The following is a 23,118-nucleotide window of genomic DNA, read 5'->3' on the forward strand; positions in this document are numbered from 1 at the left end:
ACAATAGTAACATTGAAAAACCTCAGACAATCTTCTAACCAAAAGGTTTATGAAAAAAGTTCCATGAACGATGTTTCTGTGCTCAGTAGTTTATTCCCGTGTATCAAATTCCCAAATAGTGAAAGCAACTCTTTCAATCAGTTTTTGTAAGGATGGCACACATCTGAACATATTATAACTAACATTTGTGTACCTCATGGACGACTTTATTACATTGGGTTTTAATGAGTGCAAAAACTGGTTTGTGTGGCATATCCCGTAAAATAAGAGAGAAAAGCCTCTTCACATGACTGAACATGACCGTGAGTTTGAAAGAACATGGCATATGTCCAACACAGACAAACAAACAATCCATTTGCATGAAAACGACAGAATCCCGTCTTCCTCGTGTGTCACGTGACTCACGTCCATCCCATGTGTAGAAATAAAAGAGTCTTATGGGTTTGGCTTCAGAAGCGTGTGGACAGCAGTGGAAAAACTGGTCATGTTTACATCAGGAGTGTCCTCCACATCAGGAGGGAAACACTAGAGTTTCCAAGGCTTGCCCTGAGATTTACAAAACACCACCATGTTTATAACCACAATATTCACATTTCATTTTAGAACTCCTAACCTCCATCTTTCTTACAATGTGAAATCATATTTATGTTCATGTGTAGTTTAAATATGAAACAAGCTGTTCAAGGAAAGCAAACACACAGCAAAAGACACACACACACCCATACACACACACACACACACACACACACACACACACACACAGATACAGAGACCGAGGGAGTATCACATTTCACAGAGTTGGAGTCTTTCAGCAGGCTGTAGTAGAGTGACATGAACACCAGAGGGCGCAATATACACCTGAACACATTGATGCAATTTAATCTAAATTAAGGGGATAGTTCATCATTGTAAGGTTGAGTCACTCAGTCACTGCTGTCAGTGAGGTGTGCAGATTTAATTTATTGCATGTAGAGCGGAAGCTGTGTTGCGAAACATCAGGAGGAGTTAGATCCATTTGCAGATTGATTGAGAATAGTCAGACGATACGGAGTCAAATACCGGCAAGACAGGACAATGGAGACCAGGCCGAGACAGAAACATGACCAGGCGAGAGATCAGGGCAGGCAGCCGACAAAAAGAGTCCAGGGGAAGCAGTCCAAGTCGGGACAGGCAAAGAACAATCAGAAAATCGAGAAAGAGTTTAAGGTCAGTAACACTAGAAACAAAACATGGGTGATAACACTCAGACAAAAAGACAGCCAGAGCAAAGACTTATATGTGTGTGTGTGTGTGTGTGTGTGTGTGTGTGTGTAAATGAGGTGCAAGTCTGGTTGTGTAATCAGTCCCAGGTATGAGGGATGATGGGAAATGGAGTCCAAATCAGAGATTGTTAATATTTGGAGAACAGTGCCCTCTGGTGGTAAGAAGAAGACGGCAGGTTGGCTGCGGAAATGTTTGTTTTTAAACATATTAAAGGTTTTAAAAGCCATACAAAATCAATATGATGATTTACTGCTCAAGAAACATTTCTGATTATTATTAATGTTGAAAACAGTTGTGTTTATGGTGCTGTTTGTGTGATGCTTTGATGAAATCGTTTTCTCTCCAGGATCATCCTAAAGGAAAGGGTCTGACGCCGTATCAGGGGAAGAAAAGATGTTTCGGAGAGTACGAGTGTTCCAAATGCAAGAGGAAGTGGACGAGTGGAAACTCTTGGGCGGACATGGGTCAGGAGTGCATCAAGTGCCACATCAACATCTATCCTTACAAACAGGTGAAGAGAAGCTGGAGCACAACATCCTTAGAAAATTATATATATATATATTTTTTTTAACTTTAATTTTATTTATATATATAGTCTCGTGCAATTTTGTAATTCATACATACATAAATATATTTATAATAAAAATAAAAAAATCCATGCTTTTAGTATTAGTTAAGTTTAATTACCTTGCCTTAAAATTATATATATATATATATATATATATATATATATATATATATATATATATATATATATATATATATATATATATATATATATATAATTTTTTTTTTACTTAATTTTATTAGTTTTAGTTATTTTAGTACATCAGGTTACAGCTGAAATATTTTATTTAATTTTTCAGTTAGCATTTATTTCTTATTTTTTTATTTTGAGTTAACATAGTTAAGCAGAACTGAGATGTAATTAAATGATTTTTTACACCAGTAGCAAACTGTACAAAGTTTCTGCTCAAAGGAATAAAAAAAGCATTCGATCGACTTTTCCTTCTCAAGTAAACGTTTCTTGTTTTGAGGTTGTTAAGATATGTTTACAGGAGTAAGGAAAGCAAGACAAAGACTGATTTCTGTGCTTTGTGTGCACAACTGCTGAAGCCTCAGGAGCCGAAAGGGCCTCTGGGTAAATGTTCTGGTCGTTTTAAAGCATTTGTACAAAAGAACATCTAAACGCATCTAAACCAAGAAACAGTTGAAGCAGGAGAGCATCTGTTAGACTGTCAGATGTGATAGTGTTGTCTGTGAAGTCCTGACCCTGATGAAGCTGGATCTACTTTTTCCTTTAACCTTCATGCTCTTCTGTATTGTACACTTTTTGACTTGTTTCCTCTGATCGTCAGAGTCCTCTGGAGAAGCCCGACGGTCTGGACGTATCTGACCCGAGGAAAGAACATCCTCAGCATCTGTGTGAGAAGTGTATGGTGCTCGGATACTACTGCCGTCGAGTTCAGTGACCTCTGACCTCCACAGACCTCCGCCCGTCACGCCCTCATCACCTCGCTTCAGTTTAACACTATTCACTGATTCCTGATTCAAAGCAGAGCTCCGGTAAATCTGACTGAAGTGTTGATTACCACATAAAATGAATTTTTGAATAATTAATTTGTGGTTGTTAAATTAAACAGTGCACTGGAATTAAAACTCAAATGTGTACGTCAAACATTTTTATGATAAAAACACTGATCTGATTCATTTTGAAAATAACAGCAACATTTTGTCACATTTAGCTTCAAACAATGTTATGAATTTTTCACATTTTTCGAAAATAAATCTTCAAATACAGTTTCTCCAAACGTGTTTATTATTTTAGGTAGTCATTATCACGATAATCCATGTCCAAGAGTCAATTTCCTCGGATGAGATGGTTTTTATTCGCTATTTATTTGACACGATGCTATAAACACCGTAGACATATTTGTCTATGATAAACACACACTGACCTCATCGAGCTTTTATTTTGGCACTTCCGGTTATTGGCATTTTTAATTTGCATATTAGCTAAATATTTAGTTTCAGTCGCTCTTCCTGTTCTTCAGAAGATGTTTAAAAATAAATATTGGATATTTACACAATAATGAGATGAAATGATATTCAGAGATGTGACTGAGAGATAACAGTCGCTTGTGCCGCTGCTTTCCCTCCAGAATGATGTCACTTCCTGTGGGGTGATGTCATCAAGGAAATGGATTCGGTGAAAGTAATTTTGCAAACTAACAGGACACAGGAAAAAAAGATACAACTATATCTCGATTATTAATTAAAGTAATAATGCTGTGATCGAAACATTTTGATTAGAAAAGGAAAAACAGCAGGAATATTTCTAAATTGTACGTTTTCTTTTAAAGATTTAAAATTCACCCCATAATGACTTAATTTGAATAACGGTGATCAGTGAAAACTGCTGATGTGATTTGCATTTTAAAATTGTGATTTTCTGCATATTAACTGCATTAATATCAATGAAATATTCTCATTTCGATGCTGTATATGGTTCATCAGTGTAGTTTCTCAAAGGGGTTTTCAAATAATTCTGACACCCAAAGCGATGTTTTTAATACTGTTATGAATCGTTCATCTTATTTCCTACATTTTGCATATGGAGTGATTTTAGGAGGCATCCCTCAAGTGCTCGTTCAACAGAAATGTGCCTTACACGCTTTTGCAAAATTAAAATAAAATACTATAACATCATCATCATATCTTATTGCTCTTGGCTTTATTACTCAAACTCAGCAGACGAATACTGAAGCACACTGGCCATAATACAAAATCTCATGCAGTCAGTCAAGAATAAACATGGTTTTACCTGAGAAATATGTTCAAAATTACATTTATTCACAGTGGATGTTACTGTAAAGGAATAATGCATGTAAAAATGACAGTATTTACTCGTTCTCATGTCATTTCAAACCCGTAAGATGTGTTTTTTTTTTCTTGGCGCACAAAAGAATAATCGGTTTCTCTGCACAAGACCATGACTTTAAAAGTGCATGACTTTCAGACGACTCTAAATATAATGCACAAGTGCTTTTCATGCAAAAGCCTTTTTGGTCACTTTAAATTGTTGCTACATGAAAAAAAGCGCACCATTTGTGTTGCATGGATTTTTAACGTCACACAGTTTTGCGAAGACACGAGACCGAGTAAATAAACCCTATTCCTTTAACCCGAAAGTGTCTTGAGTTTCACATTAAGGAGCTTTTGAACATGGAGTAGTCTTGACTCTGCAGCAGGACAGAAGCGTGTGAAATGAGTCGACTTGTGAATCTACTTGAGCTCTCCACAGTCGGTGACGCTGATTCTCTTCGCGGTTCTTCCCGAGCGAGAGCCGAGCGCCTCCACCTTCCTCACCACATCCATCCCGTCTTTAACGCTGCCGAACACCACGTGCCGCCCGTCCAGCCTGGAAAACACACCACAAACACCACACACACTCAATATCGCACGCGTGCATGAAAGCAGATTCATGAAGATGATTACCGTACCACTCTGTTTTGACGGTGCATATGAAGAACTGTGATCCGTTGGTGTTGGGTCCGGCGTTAGCCATCGACAGAATCCCTGAACACACACCAACAAAACATTAACACACAGCCTGTTCTCAACTCTCTTTAAAAGCTGATGCTGATTAAAATGCATTTAAATATAATGCATATAAACATTATGTGCTCAACTCTGTTTAATGGCTAATGCTGATTTAAATGCATATAAACATCTTTATTATACAAAATTCACGTCACAAAGAAAGTTATATAGTTTTTTTTATTATAATAGTTATAATTATTAACTAATACTTTATAAAAATACTAATTAAAAGTAAGAAAGCTGTGTCATTTTCATATTATTTATATTTTATTACTGTATATTATTGTAGGAAAAAAATATTAATATGTTTAATAATATTTATATAACTAGGTTTTATTTTTATTTTATTTTTTTAGTTTAAATTTTAGTAATTTTTTAGTAATTAATATATTTTTATTTAGATTTAATTTTATTTCGGTTTTGAACTTTGAATTATCAGTATTTTTTATTTTAAGTTTTAGTAATTTTGCTATGCTTTTGTCATTTTTAGTATTATAATTTTGTATATTTCTATTTAGCTTTATTTTGATTTCAGTTTACATTTTTAGTAATTGTGTTGTGCTTTTGTCATTTGTATTTTTTTTTATATTTCTATTTAGCTTTATTCAGTTTTAGTTTTAATATTTATGTAACTAGAGTTTGTTATTTTTTTTTAGTTTAAGTTTTAGTAATTTTGTTGTGCTTTTGAAATTTGTATTATAATTATAACTTTTATTCCATTTAAAAATGTTTATTTATGTAACTAGCGTTTATTCTTATATTTTTAAGTAATTTTTTTTAGTTTAAGTTTTAGTATTTTTGTTGTGATTTTGACATTTTTATTAATTTTTTAATATTTCTATTTAGATTTACTTTTATTTCAGTTTTGAGCTTATATTTTCAGGTTTTTTAGTTTGAGTTTTAGTAATTTTGTTGTGCTTTTGTCATTTTAATTAGTTTTTTTATATTTCTATTTATTTTTATATCAATTTTGAGCTCATATTTTTCAGTATTTTTTTGTTTAAGTTTTAATAATTTTGTTGTGCTTTGGACGTTTTTATTATAATCATAACTTTATTCAGTTTTAGTTTGAATATTTATGTAACTACTGTTTATTCTTATATTTGTAAGTTTTTTTTATTCAAGTTTTAGTCATTTTGTTGTGTGTTTTTCATTTTAATATCATAAAAAAAAATTACTTAAAATTATTATAAATTATTTTAAGTTTTAGCCATTTTAGAACTTCAGTCTTCAAAAACAATTTATTTGATTTCAGAATAAACAAACAATTTTTAATATAGTTTAGTTAACAGTAACACTGGTCGACTTTTAACAGCTCGTATAGCGCCATCTAGAGGCCTTTACACATTTCGACAGAGAAACTGAAAGACCTTTTATACAAAATTAACCATGACAAGAAAACATGTAAAACAGTCCCAGACTGATCTAATGAGCAAAATGTGTTTTACCTGGTCCGCTATGTTTCAGTCTGAAATTCTCATCTGGAAATCTGGGACCGTAGACGGACTTTCCTCCGGTTCCATTGTGGTTTGTAAAATCTCCTCCCTAAGAGAAACAAATGAGTGCAAATCAAAGTAAACATGAAGAGTACACGTGTGTTTCATTTAATCAAACGTGATCACATGCAAAAGGCATTTGAGACTTAAAATGAGTACAAAATTAAATGTGTTATAGGATTAATGCGGTTCTTCTCTAAGGACAGGAAGAGCAAGTCTTCAAAGCGATCTTGAAACATTAACACAATGCAACTGGTTCCAATTACAGCATGTTACACCAGTGTAATTGTTTTAAACACCCAAATACAGGTGAGTAATTGTCCGGACTTGAACAGCATGAAACAGTGTGTGTTTCTGCGGCCGTGCGTGTGGGATCTCGTCACCTGACACATGAACTGTGGGATCACTCGGTGGAAGATCGAGCCTTTGTATCCGAATCCATGTTCACCGGTGCACAGAGCTCGGAAGTTCTCTAGAAAGCACAAGACAAAATCACATATACTCGTATACACCTATGCAGAATAGAAAATACAGTACAGTGTAATGAATATAAAGTGCTTTACCTGCTGTTTTGGGCACAACATCCGCATTCAGCTACGGTTCAGGAAGAGAGTTAAAGGTCAATAAATGAGAAAACCTAAAAAATGCTGTAAAAATGGGTCACATTCTGAGTAAACACACATAAAATAACCTTAGCTACATTTGCTTGAACATCTAAATAATTTAACCGAAATAAAATCAGAAACATTAAAAATATATAAATATATAAAGCACGAAAGTGTTATTAAAATAAAGTCTTTTTGATTATTATTTACAAGTATTATACTATGGAGAAGGCTGGCCTTATGAATATTTATTAGTTCGTGGAACGTCCACTCAGGCGTTCTAATTAATATTAATTAACCCTTTGAAGAATTCCAACCGTTTAGGCGTCTCGCGTTCTTTCAACCAATCAGACAACCTAACTAGACGGACGTCATTAATATTCATAAGCCGAGCCTTCCGCATAGTAGAGTTCGTAATTTGTCTCTCACGCACTTCGAAGGTGACTCTACCGAGCGGCTCGTTGTCCGCCGCGATGTCGAAGAACACCACCGGGTTGCTGTTGGCTTGAGCTCCGGTGGCGTACATGCGCGCCGCGGTGAACGCCAGCGAACACAATCTAACCCTGTTACTGATGAGCAACATGCTGAACCCGGTTATTCCTGCACACAGGAAGAGCTGAAGAGTCACACGGAAGCGTTCAAGAGCGCGCGCGCACATGCACATGCACAGTCACATGTTGATTAATAAACATAGTGATAAATGAATGCATGTGAATTAATATAAAACAATTGTATGATATTATGCTGTTTTAACTTTTAATATGTAAAAATATTTTTTTATGTAAAACATACAATATTGAATTTAATTCAAATATATTCAATAAATAAATAGTCATAAAATGTAGCTTTTCTATACATATATATTTTAAAATATATACTTTTTGATTACTATGAATGTTTTTTTGTAAAAATGATTATAAAATAAGTGAAATCAGCAATATCTAATGAACCTGTGCACGCATCAATGATTAAATCACAAAAGAAACAACTAATTAAATACATGTGACTGAATTTTAAATATATATATATATATATATATATATATATATATATATATATATATTTACAAGATAATTTTTGTTATATATATATAAACTGGGGCTGGTAATTTAACGCGTTGATTAGATTAATTAATATGGAGAAAAATAACGTACAATTATTAGCGCATTTAATGCACTTGCCCCGCCCCTGACCTATGTGGATCATCTGCCATTATTTCATAAAGTCGATTGATTACTAATGGGGCAAATCAACAAATTACTGCTGATGGAGCCTAAAGAGTGTCCCTAAAATTTAAGATATGGGGCAAAACGCCCCTGTTTGAAATTTTGTCTCATATTTACATCACATAGTTTAGAACTATCACAGGAGCTGTAGGCTAAGTGCAATATCACACGAGTGCAAATGTGATACTCATCTTATACAACAGTTAATTAAGAAGTTAATATTGTGTTATTTTAGACACAATGTTGTCTGTTTTGCTAAATTTTGCCAATCAGACCATAAAGACAAATCAGACCTGTTCATCTCCGAGCAATTCACAGGCATTTCATTTCTATTGGAACTATTTGGGTGAACCATTTGGCGCGTGAACCATTTGCACATGTGTAGACTTTGAAGTGGCGCTGCAGACCGATCGGTGTTTGACATCAAAGTACCGCGAGAGCGATTTTGGGACTATTTCCAATGGACTTCGTTTTCGTTAAAAACGACAGAAATATCTCCAGTTCTTTAATCTCTCCCTTTGATATGCAAGTTATATTCTCATTTCCCTTTTTTCCCCTTTATTTTAACTGCAGACTTCCTTGTTTACATGATTTAAATAACTAAAATGAAAAGTTCTTCCTGTGATTTTCAGGTGTGTGTGTAACTGCAGGTTCGGATGGCGCAGGTGGAGCAGCTTTGATCAGCTCTTTATTAGTCTTCTTCAGCAGCACATTATGAGGTAAACCTGTCTGGACATGATCAATAACTGTAAGTACAGTTCTCCAGAACGAACGCGCGTGCACGTCTGCTGCACACACAGTCTATGGCCGCTGGATGGCGCTGTTTACACATCTATTCTCACACCAGTTTCTCTGCGCAATCTACCAAGTGTTTGCTTTCATAGACTTATGCAGTAATGAAAAACACATATATGTAATAAAACATAGAAAAATCGGGATATAAACACATGTTCTAACTATCACTAATGGGAACAGCCTATTAGCAGTCAGAAACAGTTGCTATAACAAAATTTTTAAAACTAATATATATTTAAAAATATTAATATGGGTGAGGTGATCTTTAATTAAGGCTTAAATGTGTTCAGTCTGCATATTATGTTAAAACATTTATCAAAAGACCAGTAATAAAGATCTGATCTTTGCCTTAATCAAACTTTAATTGGATTTTAATATTGTGTGTGATAGTAATGACAAGCTCAAAATTAAAACTTCAATACTTGCTTTGGAAATTACAGAGATAAGATGACAAAATTCAAAAGCATTGTAATTCATTATTTACACGGATGAACAAAAGTTTGGATTTTGAAAGAGTCTCTCCTGCTCACCAGGGATGCATTTATTTGATCAAAAATACTGTAAAATTGTGCAATATTATAGCAGTTTAAAACAGCTGTTTTCTGTGTGAATATAAATTAAACTGTAATGTATTTCTGTGATGCTCCGCTGTATTTTCAGCATCATTCCTCCAGTCTTCAGTGTCACGTGATCTTCAGAAATCAGAATAATATGATGAGTTACTGATAGATTATTATCTATTATTACCAGTGCTCAAGAAAGCAATGGTTAGCAGAAGAGACTTCTTTAAATAACATAAAAAACGTAATTATTCCAAATTATGGAAAATGATCCCAACTGCTGTTTTCCGTGTCTAAGACAGGAAATTTCCCCAATTAAAGGAAGATCCCGTTTAAGCATAGTTCACATGATCCTCGTGTGTAAGCTTAATGTCGGGTTTCCCGTAAAAATCCATTCAAACGTAACAGATGCTGCTACAGTGATGCTGGTCTCCATGGCGACGGGGCATGAAGTCATGACATTAGCAACAATTACCTGGAGAACCACAATCAAGCGTTTCTGTGCAATTATAGTCATTAAAGCCAGTTACAAATTAATTAAATATGCTACAATTAGATGTTCCTTTGATGTACAGATACATAAATGAACACTGAAAAGTTGTATAATGAACATATGTATCATATTTCAGTATAAAAGAGCTCTCGACAAGCGCAGATGTGTATTGGTATAATCACATTGTTTTATTCTGATTGAGTTTGTATGTTCATATTTTGCAAAGACAAGCATCCAGTCGTTATTTAGGCCTTTATGAATCAAATTACACAGAGTTTAGCAGTAACTAAAATATATATGATGATGATTGTCCATCTCTGTTTGTAATAAAACCATTCATCAGCTAGAAAAGTTTACAAAAAATATTTATTATTTTTACTAGAAAACGAAATCCATCTGCTTAGATTTAAAAACTTAAGTTCAGCTGCAGTCTTTAATTTAATTGAACATGAAAATTCATTTTTTGACTCGTTTTTCCACTAGTTTTAACACTTTAGAAAGTTAATAATGTAGGAAGGTGCGTTTCAGGGTCAGCGATAACTTTATCTTATCTAATTTCCAAAATGTTTGAAAAAATTTCTGTTGATATTATTTATTTATAGGTTTTTGTTTATTTTATTAGCAACATCTGGCAACATTGGATCGCCGGCATTAGTCTGGCAGTAATCAAAAAAGGCAGTGGCTATTTACACTAAGTGCAAATATCTATAGATTCTATTTATACAATGTTAAAATAGCAGGATTGTCTGCTATTTATATTACTTACTGCAAATAGAGCCAATTATCTGCACCTCAGTATTGTTGTACATTATAAAACAGTATGCAATGATAACTTATTGAGTCAAATTTAATGGATACCACCTTACTGGGACAATAAAGCCCTCCCTGCACCTACCCTAAACTTTTTGATTATTTACTTAATTTTCATTGAAAATAAATGCTTTTCTGATGTGATTTGAAATTTGAAAAGGGAGAAAAAATTAAGACAAATCTTGAAAAGACAAAAGATGAAACAAATCCAGCATTAAGACGTTTATAACTCAAATAATCCATAATAACACTTCCTCCAGTGAAGAAGTGTTCTGGTCTGAATCAGGAGAGAAATCTGCACAGATCAAGCAGCGTTTAAACAGATCTAAACCCTCTCCAGATGTTCACTGATGGACTGGAGTGCTGTGGATTATTGTGATGTTTTTATCAGACTCTCATTCTGACGGCACCCATTCACTGCAGAGCATCCATTGATGAGACACTAATGCAATGCTATATTTCTACAAACCTGATAAAAGAGAAACTCATCCTGATCTATTTTCACTTTTGCTTTAAACACATAATAAGCTTAATTCTACACAGAACTATCACGTGACTTCAGTAATGTATTGCATGAGTTGTGTGGACTACTTAAACGAGACCTTAATTATGCATTTTGATGTTGACGGCTTCGGCTTCTGTGTAATGAGTAAATGACTAAAGTTTAATTTCTGGATGAGACTTTAATGCTTTTTGACGTCTGAGAAGACAAAACCAAAATCTCGCCTCACTAAGTCATCTTTAAACAATTTGCAGTTGTGTGAAGGATTATTAAATCCAAACGGACCTCTGGAAGCGTGACAATAAAGGCCTGTTTAGGCATGTATAGAGATCAGATGTTTGTGAAATTTAAATGTGTGCATGCATATTTCGTTTGATTAAATGTTGCATGAAACTGAAATAGCCTAAAGCAATAAATAAAATCAAAAGTTGTGCATATGCTCTCAACTGCTTTTTTTTAATGGAGAAAACCTCATGTTTGGCCCTGAAGGGCTCCCTATGTAGACAGCACACTAGGTTTTGAATTCATGCTGCTGTCAGGAGTTTTATTTTTTAGTTTGAATTTAATTAGGCTGCTTTTAAACTCTTGCCACGCGTTTATTTTATCCCGTGGGTTAAAGGTTTGACATATGGCATGAATTCTGTTTGACAGAAATGCATGGATTAAAGTATTTTAGATTCTAACGGTGATAAAGCTGTGCTGGATGATGAGTTAATGAGAGATGTTCAGTGATAATGAACCTTTTGAGCTCTTTTATAAATACAGACTGTGTATTTTTACTAATATACAGATTCAAAGATGAATTTGTGTTTTACTAAAATAATCATTTTAATGTATTAACTTAAATAAAATAAAAAAAATGATTTGATAAAACTAAATATTTTATAACTTTTAAGGAAATATTTTGTATATTTATAATTTTAAGCACTTAAAAAATTAGTACATTTACTAAAAAAAAAATAAAAAAAAGTTCGTTTGCTCATTTAAAATATATATATTTTTGTTTATGATTACTACTATATAGACGTTTTCTAGATGTTTATAATCATTTTAAACTATTTAAGAAAATATATTTACTAAATAAAAATTATTTAGTATATACTGAAAATAAACATGACAAAATGTTTAAGAAAATATAAAGTATGTTTCTGATATTTTAGTGTACTTAAAAAAATATTTATTATGTATACTAAAAATTATCATTTGAAAACATTTAAGAAAATATATTTACTTATTTTTAAAGCATTCAAAAATGGTTTAGTATATATGCCAAAAATAAATGCTAAGCACCTAAAATAAAAATGATTCACTATATTTAATAAAAATATACACTTGATAAGAAATACAGTGTATTTGATAATTAGACGTCGGGCTCGTCCGAGACCTACCCGTGCCAGTCCTCCTCGGAAGGAGGTGTGTGTCTGTGTGTGTGTGTGTGTTTTTTTTTTTTTATTGTCATGGAATTGAAAATGGTATTGAGTATCAGTAGTTTTCAAGGTTAGAAACTGTATTATCATAATAGCATGCATGTATTGTTAGACATAGTGTGTTGTGTTAGTTTATTATTGTATTTAGAAAATTAGTTTTGGGGTTTAGTTTACAAAGTGTGATTTTGAGCATGAAATTAACCGTTTTGCCAATTGTGTGTTGGTGCATTAAGAGTTTAGGAAACTTGTTAAATGTATTTAAAAAAACTGTCATAGCGATTGTAAAAGTTGCTATTTTAATTTCATCATTGGCCTTATTTTTCTGTGGATTTGAGTTGCTTTTGGCTCTTGTTTACTGGGTTGTTTACAAGATTTCACGTGATGATAATGAGTGAATCAATCTGTGTTCAGCTCAGAGATCTGAGACATGAAGACGTAAATCAGGATTAAATGTTCCATACCTCGTCCTCCTCGGCGTAGATGGGAATGTCATAAAACAGAGATATGTATTTTCCCTCTGTGTTTTCTGTGAGACGAGATAAAAGAGCGTCACAAAGGATCGTAAACACCCAGAGATTAAAGAGATTTTCAGCACTTTCTGAAGTCTGACTGTGAGAAGCGGAGGACTTACTGTGACCTGAGGCAAAATTTACCAAAGACAGGATTTATAATGCACAGCACTTATGGATTCAACAGAAAGCAGATCGTCACATAGCAATTCTTCCTGTTAGTGCCAGATGCTCAACTCTTCATCTTGTGTGTGTGTGTGTGTGTGTGTGTGTGTGTAAGATGATTAAATACACCTAATTATATAGTTATGAATAATACACTAGACAGGTCATTCTTGTTATGCAGCATCCAATATTAAATGACTATGCTTGTGAGATTTGAGCTGGTGTGTGATTCAGCTTTACTAATTAAGTCTTGATGAGTTTTAGTGTCAGTGTTCATTTCTCAGAGACAGTTACTTGAGGATGCAGCTCAAAGTTAATTAGGCGACTAACGAGGTGGAAAGCGATATTGGACAAAGATAAACCTGACACATTTAATGTTAATTTAGACCATGTTTATAAGATGTTTTGTTTTAATTTTTGAGTGAAGAAATATCAGAGGATCAGAGACTGTGAGTTCACCATACTGTTATTACATCTATCCATCCATCCATCCATCCATCCATCTATCCATCTATCTATCCATCTATCCATCCATCTGTCTATACATTTAATGGTCTGTCGATGCAGTAGTTCACTGCACAGTGTGTTAAGCAGATTTTCAGGCTGTTTAAAGTGCACACTAGTGATTGAGGTCACTCCTGTAGTTGACTTGATCTGCTTCTCATCTACTGTAGGCGTCTAAAAGCATGACTCTCAGATGACGTCGTCTCGTAGCTGCTGAACACCAGGAGCCGAGACCTCAGTTTCCCCTGCGTTTGATTCATTCTGCGTAAAACACAGTGGATCTGAACCCTGTGAACTTCACATGTGTCTGCTGCAGTGCTGTATCCCGAGGGCAGGCGAACGCGCCGATCTCTCAGTGTGTAAACGTCAGTGTGTGAGAGCTGATCCAAACACACACTCATCGAAAGCAGCAGGTGGAAGATACAGGAGTTTAGTGCAAAGCCAATAACAGCCCAGAGATTACCCTCCTGCTGCAGACATTTCACCAGCTCTGTCGATTACTTACAGAAGCTACATTTTAACCTGGTGACAAGATATAACACAGACTATAAATAAACCTACAAAAACAACAGCAGCATAGACCTTGGTTACTGGTTAATATTAACCAACATTCGACAAGAAAAGTCATTTTAGAAGTTTATGAAATCAAACAAGCACTAATAAGATCACATTCACAGTAAGAGTGGCAATGTCTCAGATCAGTTTAGATTTCATGACTTCAACAGCTGGATTGTATATTAGTTCAGCTATTTTCAATGGTTTAGATTTATAACATGCCCTGGAGCACGTCTAGGTTTGGCTGGTTAGTATTGATAATTACACTATTTGGCTGCTAAAAGCATCTTTATCCATTGAGAACCATTCAGCAGTCGTGTATTCTGATGAAAAAGATCTGCTTTATGGCACACATACAGAGTAACTGTGATTGGATGATCTTCAGCTGTCAATCAAACGGATGGATGCGCTGCTGCTCATAGAGGTCAGAGATGTTATTTCATGCTTGAGTTCACTCAGGTCGATCAAAGATACTAACATAAAGAACAGAAGTGACTGTGAGACTATTACACCACTGCAGCAGTGAGTCACTTATAAAACAGACCGGGGCTAGTTGTCACGAGGTAAATATTGCAGATGTTTTGCACAGCGCTGGTTTTCTCCGTCAGTACTTTTGTGTGTGTTTTTCAAACATCTAGACAAATGTAAGTGTCAGATCGGGGGATATATTTTGCAGTAGTTTTTTTTTTTTTCTTCGATAAAGAAGTTCGAGCAAATAGTGTGTCAACTTGCCCCGGTCTCTGTTATAAATATAACTTTGAGTTTAAGATCCATTCAAGTTGATAAGTCCATACGCCATAGTTTTTTTATTATGTATTTTTAAATATTTTCACTTTAATGCGTCGTTTGTGAGCTGTCAGCTTTTTCAAGAAATCTTAATTTCTGTAATTAGCCGTCAGTGTCTTCTGAAGGAGCAAACACACACTTCACAGCATGAATGGGAATTGCTGTTTGTTTTACAGAGCAAATAGTTTTACATGCATCTGCATATCAAAAAGAAGAACACGGCAAACAAAAGCCTCCAAATACACACACATATCAGTCCATGAATCATTTAGTACAGTGACTTAATGAATGTGTTTAGTGTGTGTGTTCTTTATATTTCTGCAGCACGCACCGCTCTATTAAAGGAACAGTTCCTCAAAAATGAAAAATCATTCACGTTTATTCACATTTATCTCATTACAAACCCAAAGGAGATGATGAGCAGAAGACAGCTTTTGTTTTCAGTGCAATAAAGAAAAATATAATGACGGTAGCTCATATGATTCATGCACGATTCATGAAAAAGGGTGAATATGAATTTTGTGGTGAACTATTCCTTTAATATGAGTTGATTCTCAGTTAAGTGCACGATTAATTAAAAAGAAATCATGATATGGCTTAGTGCAAGGCTGTAATTTCATTTCTAACTTTTAAAAATTAAAAGCTTAAGACCTGCAGTAAAATATCACAATGTTACTATTGGAATATTTAAATGTAAAATAAAAATGTCTATTATTGAAGGCAAATATTAATATTTCTTATCTCAATAGTAATATTTAAATTTTGATTGATGTTATTATAATATATTTCTTTAATATCTTTTTATTGTACAGTGAAAAATCTGTATTGTAAAATACAATATAGTTATATTCCAATATAATAAAATATTACATTAATAGTGAAATATTACAAAAGTAATATTTCTTATCTTGTTAATAATAATAATAATTATTATTATTATTTTATATGTTTTTATTATTATTATTATTATTATTATTATTATTATTATTATTATTATTATTATAAAACATGTTATTAACAGCAATAATTATATTTATTATTACTATATTAGTAATAATTAGACTTGATACTTTAAAAAATTAAAAAAATAATAATATTTAATAATATTTCTTGTCTTAATAATACTAATAATGATGATGATAATAATAATAATAATAATAATAATAATAATAATTCTGTAATAAATTCTACAATAATAATAATAATTATTATTATTATTATTATGTTTTTTCTTAAATAATAGTACTTTTTATATAATAGTTATTTTTCAGTTAAATATTACAATAATATTAATTGTTATTTTAATATTTATCAAGTAAAAGAAGTAAATAATAATAATGATAATAATATTGTATTATAAAAAAATATATTTTAATTCACGATTCTAATTTTTGTGTGTGTGTGTGTGTGTGTATCATATCAGGACACATCTCTGTATAATGTCATGGGTATGACACAGGTATTACAAGGAGAGGGTTCTTATGAGGACATAACCCATGTCCCCATTTTTCAAAACACTTATAAATCATACAGAATGAGTTTTTTTGAGAAAGTAAAAATGCACAAAGTTTCCTGTGAGGGTTAGGGTTAGGTGTAGGGTTGGTGAAGGGACATAGAATATACAGTTTCTACAGAATAAAAACCATTACACCTATGGGATGAACACACTTTACACAGAAACAAACATGTGTGTGTTTGTGAGTGTGTTTTCACAGGAGTCTGCGTGAGTGTCTGTTAGCGTCTCGACACATATCGCCGGACGCTCCTTCAGTCCAGATCCTCCAGCACCAGCTCGTCTCTCTGCTCTCCGCTGCAGAACTCTCTCCTGACGCTGCTCTGAGCGTCCGCTCCGTCTCCGTCCACAAACACACGGTTGTGTTTCCACGTGTCGCTGCGTCTGGGCTGCGGCGGCTCGTCCACCAGACACAGGCCCATCTTAAACGCCGCCTGAAACCCGCGGCGGAAGTTCTCGTTGAAGTAGCCGTACACGATGGGGTTGACGCTGCTGTTGAAGAAGGCCAGCCAGTGAGCGAACGGGAAGACGTAGACGGCCACCAGGTCCAGCTGAGCGGCCGACAGAGTGCCATAGTCTGTCAGCATCATGAGGATCCAGAGCGGAAGCCAGGAGACGGTGAACAGCAGCGCCACCATCAGGAGCATGTTCACCACGTGCAGCTTCCTGCGGAAAACCCTCCGGCTCTCGTCCTCCGCGTGTGCGTCCCGGATGGACGCGGGGGATTTGACCAGCTTGACGGCGATGCGCGTGTACATGATGACGATGAGCGTGACCGGAGCCAGGTAGATGTGCGAGAAGAGGACGGTGGTGTAGATCTTCCTCATGCTCTGCTCGGGCCAGGCCTCCCAGCAGGTGTACAGCGGGTACGTGACGTTGTCCCGGTCCACCATGAAGTGCAGGACGTCCTGCGAGACGGTCAGCGTGACAGCAGACGGACACATGATGCCCACAGCCAGCGCCCAGATGAAGGTGATGGTGATGATGGCCTGGCGCTGCGTCAGCTTCCGCTGGAACGGATAGACGATGCAACGAAACCTGGAACACAAGATGATCTGAGGTGTGTATTGGGACAAATCACGTTTTAGTAGACCATAATTAAAAAGTCAAATTATGACCACCACTAAATTGAAATGATGGCATGAAACGTTCAAATTATTACAAAATACCATAGTTATAAAATAAAAATGAGAATTATGAGATTTAAAAAAAAAAACTAAATTATGGCATAAAAGTCATAATCACGAGGGGGAAAGCCGAAATGATTACATAGTCAAAATTGTGAGATTATTATTTAAATTATTTGATTAAATGTTAAAATATTAATATTATGCGATTAAAGTCAAAATTACAGAAAAAAGTACATTATCACATTAAAAATGTCCAATTTATGACAAAAATGTAATTGAGATTAAAAAATCTAAATTATAAGATAAAAAGACTATTATGACGTAATTATGATAAAATCCTGAACTAAATTATGAGATTAAAAAATCTGAATTATGAAATACAAATTTAAAAACCTTATGTCATAATTATTAAATATAAAATAAAAAATATGAGATTTAAAAAGGTAAACATTATGGATAAAAAAGCCTGAGATTACTAAATTTTAATTATTATATATGTCGAAATTAAATCAAAATCATGACATAAACTAAAATTACGACTACATTTTTGGGTAATAAAATAAAAAGTCAAATTTATGAGATAAAAATATAAAAATTTTCATAAAATATGAGAAAAAGTTGAAAGTCAATATTATTAAAAAAAAGTCATTATTCGTTTAATCTCAATCATATTTCTTATTGAGAAAGTGTATGACACACTAAGTCCAATAATTGGATTAATTGAGGAAAAATTCAAAGTTGGGACAATCATAATTATGAGATAGTAAGTTTATGATATAAAAAGTAAAAAATCTCCAGTCAGTAATTATGAGTATTTCATAATTTTAGTGTCATAATCTTGATTTTTTTTGTGTGTTTCTGTGTGCAACAGGTTCAGACTGTGGGCGACTCACAGACGAGACGCAGATCCAGTCTGTAAATCACTGCTTTGTTCAAAACAAAAGAACGTGACATAACATGCAAAGTATCTGTCAAATGCGTTCTGTGTGTGATCGGTCCAGGTTCACAGAAGAAACAGCTGTCATCTTCTGCTCAACGCCGCTTTCACCATCTGTTTGGACTCACTTTCTCTTCAGGAACACAAAGAGAGTTTTCATCTTTTACAAACAACACAAGCACATCTGCCACATTCTTCTGAAGTCAATGAGAGCTGGATTCAAAAATAATAATGTTAATAATGGTTTGGTAAATTGCAATTATGAGATTAAAATGATCAAAATGACAAAATATTAAATTATAAAAAAACAAAGTCATAAAAACGATATGTTTAAAAAGTCAAAATGATGACATGTTTCATAATTATGAGATAAAAAGGTTGAAGTTATGCCATAAAAATATTAAATTATTGAACAAAAATCTATGAAATATCACAATTATTAAATAAAAAGTCAAAATTGTAAATTTAAGAAGTCATTATGGAATCGAACAGTAAAAATTATGACTAAGCCAAGAGAAAAAAGTCATAAAAATCCACATCAAATATCACAGTTATTTAATAAAAAGTCTAAATTATGGGATGGAGAAGTCATGAACATGGCATAAAATATGGCATAAAAGCATTTAGAAATCATAGAAAAATTACTTATTAAATAAGTCAAAATGATAAGTTTGAAAAGTCTAAATTGTGGGAAGATAAAATAAAAATTATGCCCCAAAAAATGTAATGATGAGATTACAAATTCAAAAATATGAAAAAAAATCATAATTATGAGAAAAAACTTTAAAATTATGATAAGAAGTCATAAGATCTAAACTACATTGAGAGTTTGATTGATTGATTGATTGATTGATTGATTGATTGATTGATTGTCCAACAAGAAGTTTATAGCGGTGGTTCATATTGTTCTGAAGTCACACAGAAAGAGCGAAAGAGCCCGAATGTTTGAGCAGGGTTTGCATGTAGGCTACAGTAAAGTGCAGGTAAACCTTGTGTGAACGATGTGTTGTTTGTATCCATGTGAAGTGCAGGAGGGTGAGAGTTATTAACCTTTCCACCGCGATGGCCACCAGCGTGAAGACCGACGCCGAGACTGAAGCTCCCTGGACGAGTCCACTCATTTTACAGATGACCACATCAAACGGCCAGCCTGCGCCACACATAATGAGAGAAAACATCATCACAGTGATCCAGTGACCTGCTGCGAGATGAATTCATGACGTCTGATGTACAGTACACCAGGGGAAGTGCTCTGGACAGATCTATTTCTGTGGTGAATAAACCTCTCTTCCCATGATACTAACGCCAACGGTGTGATCAAAGAAAACATGAGAGATGACATTAAAATAGAAGAAGTTTGAAAGTGGCCGGAGATTCACTTTATTGTGATGTTTTGTTTACACCGTAAGAGTAACTTAACTAACTCTTAATTATGCCATACACAATTATATATAAACATTATTAATTATAAGGATAAAAAATTTAAAATATGACATAAAATGTAGAAATTATCGACGTAAAATATTATATAAATAAAAAGTCAAAATTATGGAAAATATCAGAATTATGAGAAAAAAATTCTAAATTGTGACAGATTTAGTCATAATTATAAAATAATATTCTAAGAAGGATGAATATCGAAATTATCAACAGAATCAACATAAAACACGTTTATTAAATAAAGGCAAAATAATGTTTAAAATCTCTAAATTATGAAAAATGTCAGAATTTAGAAAAAAAATTAAAAGATAATAGTTCTAACATTAAAATTACCCCCCCCCCCAAAAAAAAAAAAATAAATAAAAAATAACACAATCATTAAAAGTAAAAATTTTTTAAAACTTAAAAAATGTGAAAAAAAATAAAATAAAATGATTCCCCCCAAAATTCCTAAATACCACAGTTATTAAACAAAAGTAAAAAATTTTGGAAAAGTCAAAATTATGCCAAAGAATTTAAATTATAAGAATACAAAGTAAAAAATTATGACAAAAGTAATAATTGTGATTAAAGAACCCTTGAAATTAGGACATACTTAGTCACAATTATAAGATAAAAAGTAGAAACTAAGACATCAAAATGATCCAAATTGACATAAAACACCACAATTATTAAATAAAGAGTATAAATTATTATAAATTATAAGTATAAAAATAAAAATTAGGACAATAATTATCATGTAAAAGTTATCATAGTCATAATTATAAGAATAAAAGTAAAAAGTAACACTTATCACACAAAAAGTAGAAAATAAGATGCAGTATACTCAAAATTATGATATACTAAGTCATAATTACTGATTTGTCTCTAAACAAATATAATTACTGAAATATAATGAATAAGTCTTGAATTTATTGTTATTGTAAAAATTTATATTTTAGGTTTTACACATTTGAGGCTTTATATGTTGCTGTTAAATAATAATATTACATTTTTTAATAATGTTTTATGTTTATCTAAATGTGCTAAATGTGTGAACATTTATATGAATTATTTGACATGATTGTGCATGTCTTTGTGTGTGTCAATTACACGTTCAACAGATTAATACAAATGATTTAGATTATAATTATCAATGAATGAATGCTTTACACAGCAAAGGCTTTAATTAATCTCAGACAGGCAAACAAACATTTGTAAGATGTAATCATGTTTATATTTGCTGAAAGGTTTGCTGCTGTTGACTCTCTGTCTGAATCGTTTTATTAGTTTATATGCATCTAATGCTACAGCTTTTCTTTAACACCACACTTTGCCATAAATGACAACAAAGAGCTCCCAAAATATAATTTATCCTGAAATGCATTTTTAAAGACTCATGAGACAGACTTATGTTTTTGTAATAGCGTGATGAGTCACATGACCTTTACGGCTCCTCTGATTGGCTGTGTGAGTCCTCATGAAGATGCATGCACATACTAACAGATGAACTCTCTCCCGGTAAACCAAACCTCCTCCAGTGAACATCAAGGCATTACCTGTGATCAGGTTGTCCACCAGCGTGATGGGAAGACATAAGATGCCCACCAGCAGGTCGCTGATGGCCAGGTTGAGTATGAAGATGTTGGTGACGGTCCTCATCTGCCTGTTTTTCAGCACGATGAAGCACACCAGGATGTTTCCCAGCATGCACAGCGAGAAGATGAGCACGTAGGCCAGGATGATGACGGAGGCCACGGCGAGGGAATGCTGGTAGAACGGTAAGAACGTGAGGTTCCTGCTGTCGTTGAAGAGCATGCTGTGGTTAACACTGATGTTCTCGCTGTAGAAGAAGTTCAGATCCATCGCTGAGAGAGCTTCCAAATCTCAGACTGAGAACAGACAGATATTACAAGTTTATTTTACACTGTTTTTTTTTTTTAGTACAAATACCTAAACATTCATGAATAAAGATACATCCCCTTAACTGTCACCCCCCCCCCCCCCCCATATTTTTTAAATAGGCATTTAAGTGCACTATCCAAACTTAAATTGCTGTAATTTATGAACACTTTGGAATATAAACATAAGGTTGGTCTCTTTTTAAAGAGGAAAATTAGCAGATTTTGGCAAAAGTGGAATCATTTTTCAAAGTATCAAAAAGTTATAGAAGTTTAAATGTACTGTAAATAATATGAATTATATTAATTTTATTTTATTTTATTTATTATAATTATTTTAAATAACAGGTTTTACTCTAAAATTGGTATAAAATTAAAGCCTTGTGTCTAAATAAGTTATGTTACAAATTTGAAGTTGATATGAAAAAAAGAGGTTTCTGTGAGATTTTATTTAGGGCGTCATACCAAACACAGCCACTGGGAGTCATCGAAACTATTTTGAATTTTGCTTAATGAATTTTTCTCTAGATTTCTCTGTGAATTTTACTTCTATCTCAAAATAACCACCAATTATGGGGTTAATGGAGGGATAAGAAGTGCTCTGAAAATGCATAAAAATTATTGTTTTCAGGCTAAATGGTTTCCCTTTGAATTATTATTATTTATTTATTTTTTTTGCATGTTGCCTCCATTGCCAGATATTTGTTCTTCTTGTAAGCATAAACTCTTGATTTCATTTTTCATGAAACAAGCCTTCTTATATCATTTTTGAATCTCCAGTAAAATGTAAAACGAGACAAAATTACTGAAGCAGAAATACTAATTTGCGATGACTAACCTAACGTTTCTCATGTTTTCTGTGGGGGAGATTCTGCTGAGTTTGAAGATGGCGAAATGCATTAAATTAAGCTGTGAAGCT

At 33.5% G+C, this 23,118-nt stretch overlaps 3 protein-coding genes across 4 annotated transcripts; 1 reads left to right on the plus strand and 2 right to left on the minus strand.

The window, feature by feature from the left end:
- Positions 1–254: 254 nt before the first annotated feature.
- On the plus strand, positions 255–3,003 carry LOC113055828 (zinc finger CCHC domain-containing protein 24-like). Of its 2 annotated transcripts, none has more exons than XM_026222198.1 (3): positions 255–1,206; positions 1,610–1,774; positions 2,622–3,003. In XM_026222198.1, the coding sequence occupies exons 1-3, from the start codon at positions 1,075–1,077 to the stop codon at positions 2,733–2,735; spliced, it is 411 nt and encodes a 136-aa protein (XP_026077983.1). In that variant the 5' UTR covers positions 255–1,074; the 3' UTR covers positions 2,736–3,003. The 2 variants fall into 2 exon arrangements, with proteins under 2 accessions (XP_026077983.1, XP_026077984.1); XM_026222199.1 differs by lacking the exon at positions 255–1,206 and adding an exon at positions 1,223–1,420.
- Positions 3,004–3,975: 972 nt separating this feature from the next.
- LOC113055825 (peptidyl-prolyl cis-trans isomerase A-like) lies at positions 3,976–7,610 on the minus strand. The gene is made up of 6 exons (XM_026222194.1): positions 7,401–7,610; positions 6,926–6,956; positions 6,746–6,834; positions 6,315–6,411; positions 4,767–4,842; positions 3,976–4,684 (listed from the first exon to the last, which is right to left on the minus strand). The coding sequence occupies exons 1-6, from the start codon at positions 7,548–7,550 to the stop codon at positions 4,549–4,551; spliced, it is 579 nt and encodes a 192-aa protein (XP_026077979.1). The 5' UTR covers positions 7,551–7,610; the 3' UTR covers positions 3,976–4,548.
- A 9,402-nt stretch (positions 7,611–17,012) lies between these two features.
- On the minus strand, positions 17,013–22,186 carry LOC113055833 (neuropeptide FF receptor 1-like). Its single transcript, XM_026222202.1, has 3 exons — positions 21,858–22,186; positions 19,930–20,029; positions 17,013–17,850 (listed from the first exon to the last, which is right to left on the minus strand). Exons 1-3 carry the CDS (start codon positions 22,162–22,164, stop codon positions 17,067–17,069), a joined length of 1,191 nt encoding a protein of 396 aa, XP_026077987.1. The 5' UTR covers positions 22,165–22,186; the 3' UTR covers positions 17,013–17,066.
- Positions 22,187–23,118: the final 932 nt, after the last annotated feature.

Source organism: Carassius auratus, chromosome 37, assembly GCF_003368295.1.
Source record: "Carassius auratus strain Wakin chromosome 37, ASM336829v1, whole genome shotgun sequence".
NCBI classification, from domain to species: Eukaryota; Metazoa; Chordata; class Actinopteri; order Cypriniformes; family Cyprinidae; genus Carassius; species Carassius auratus.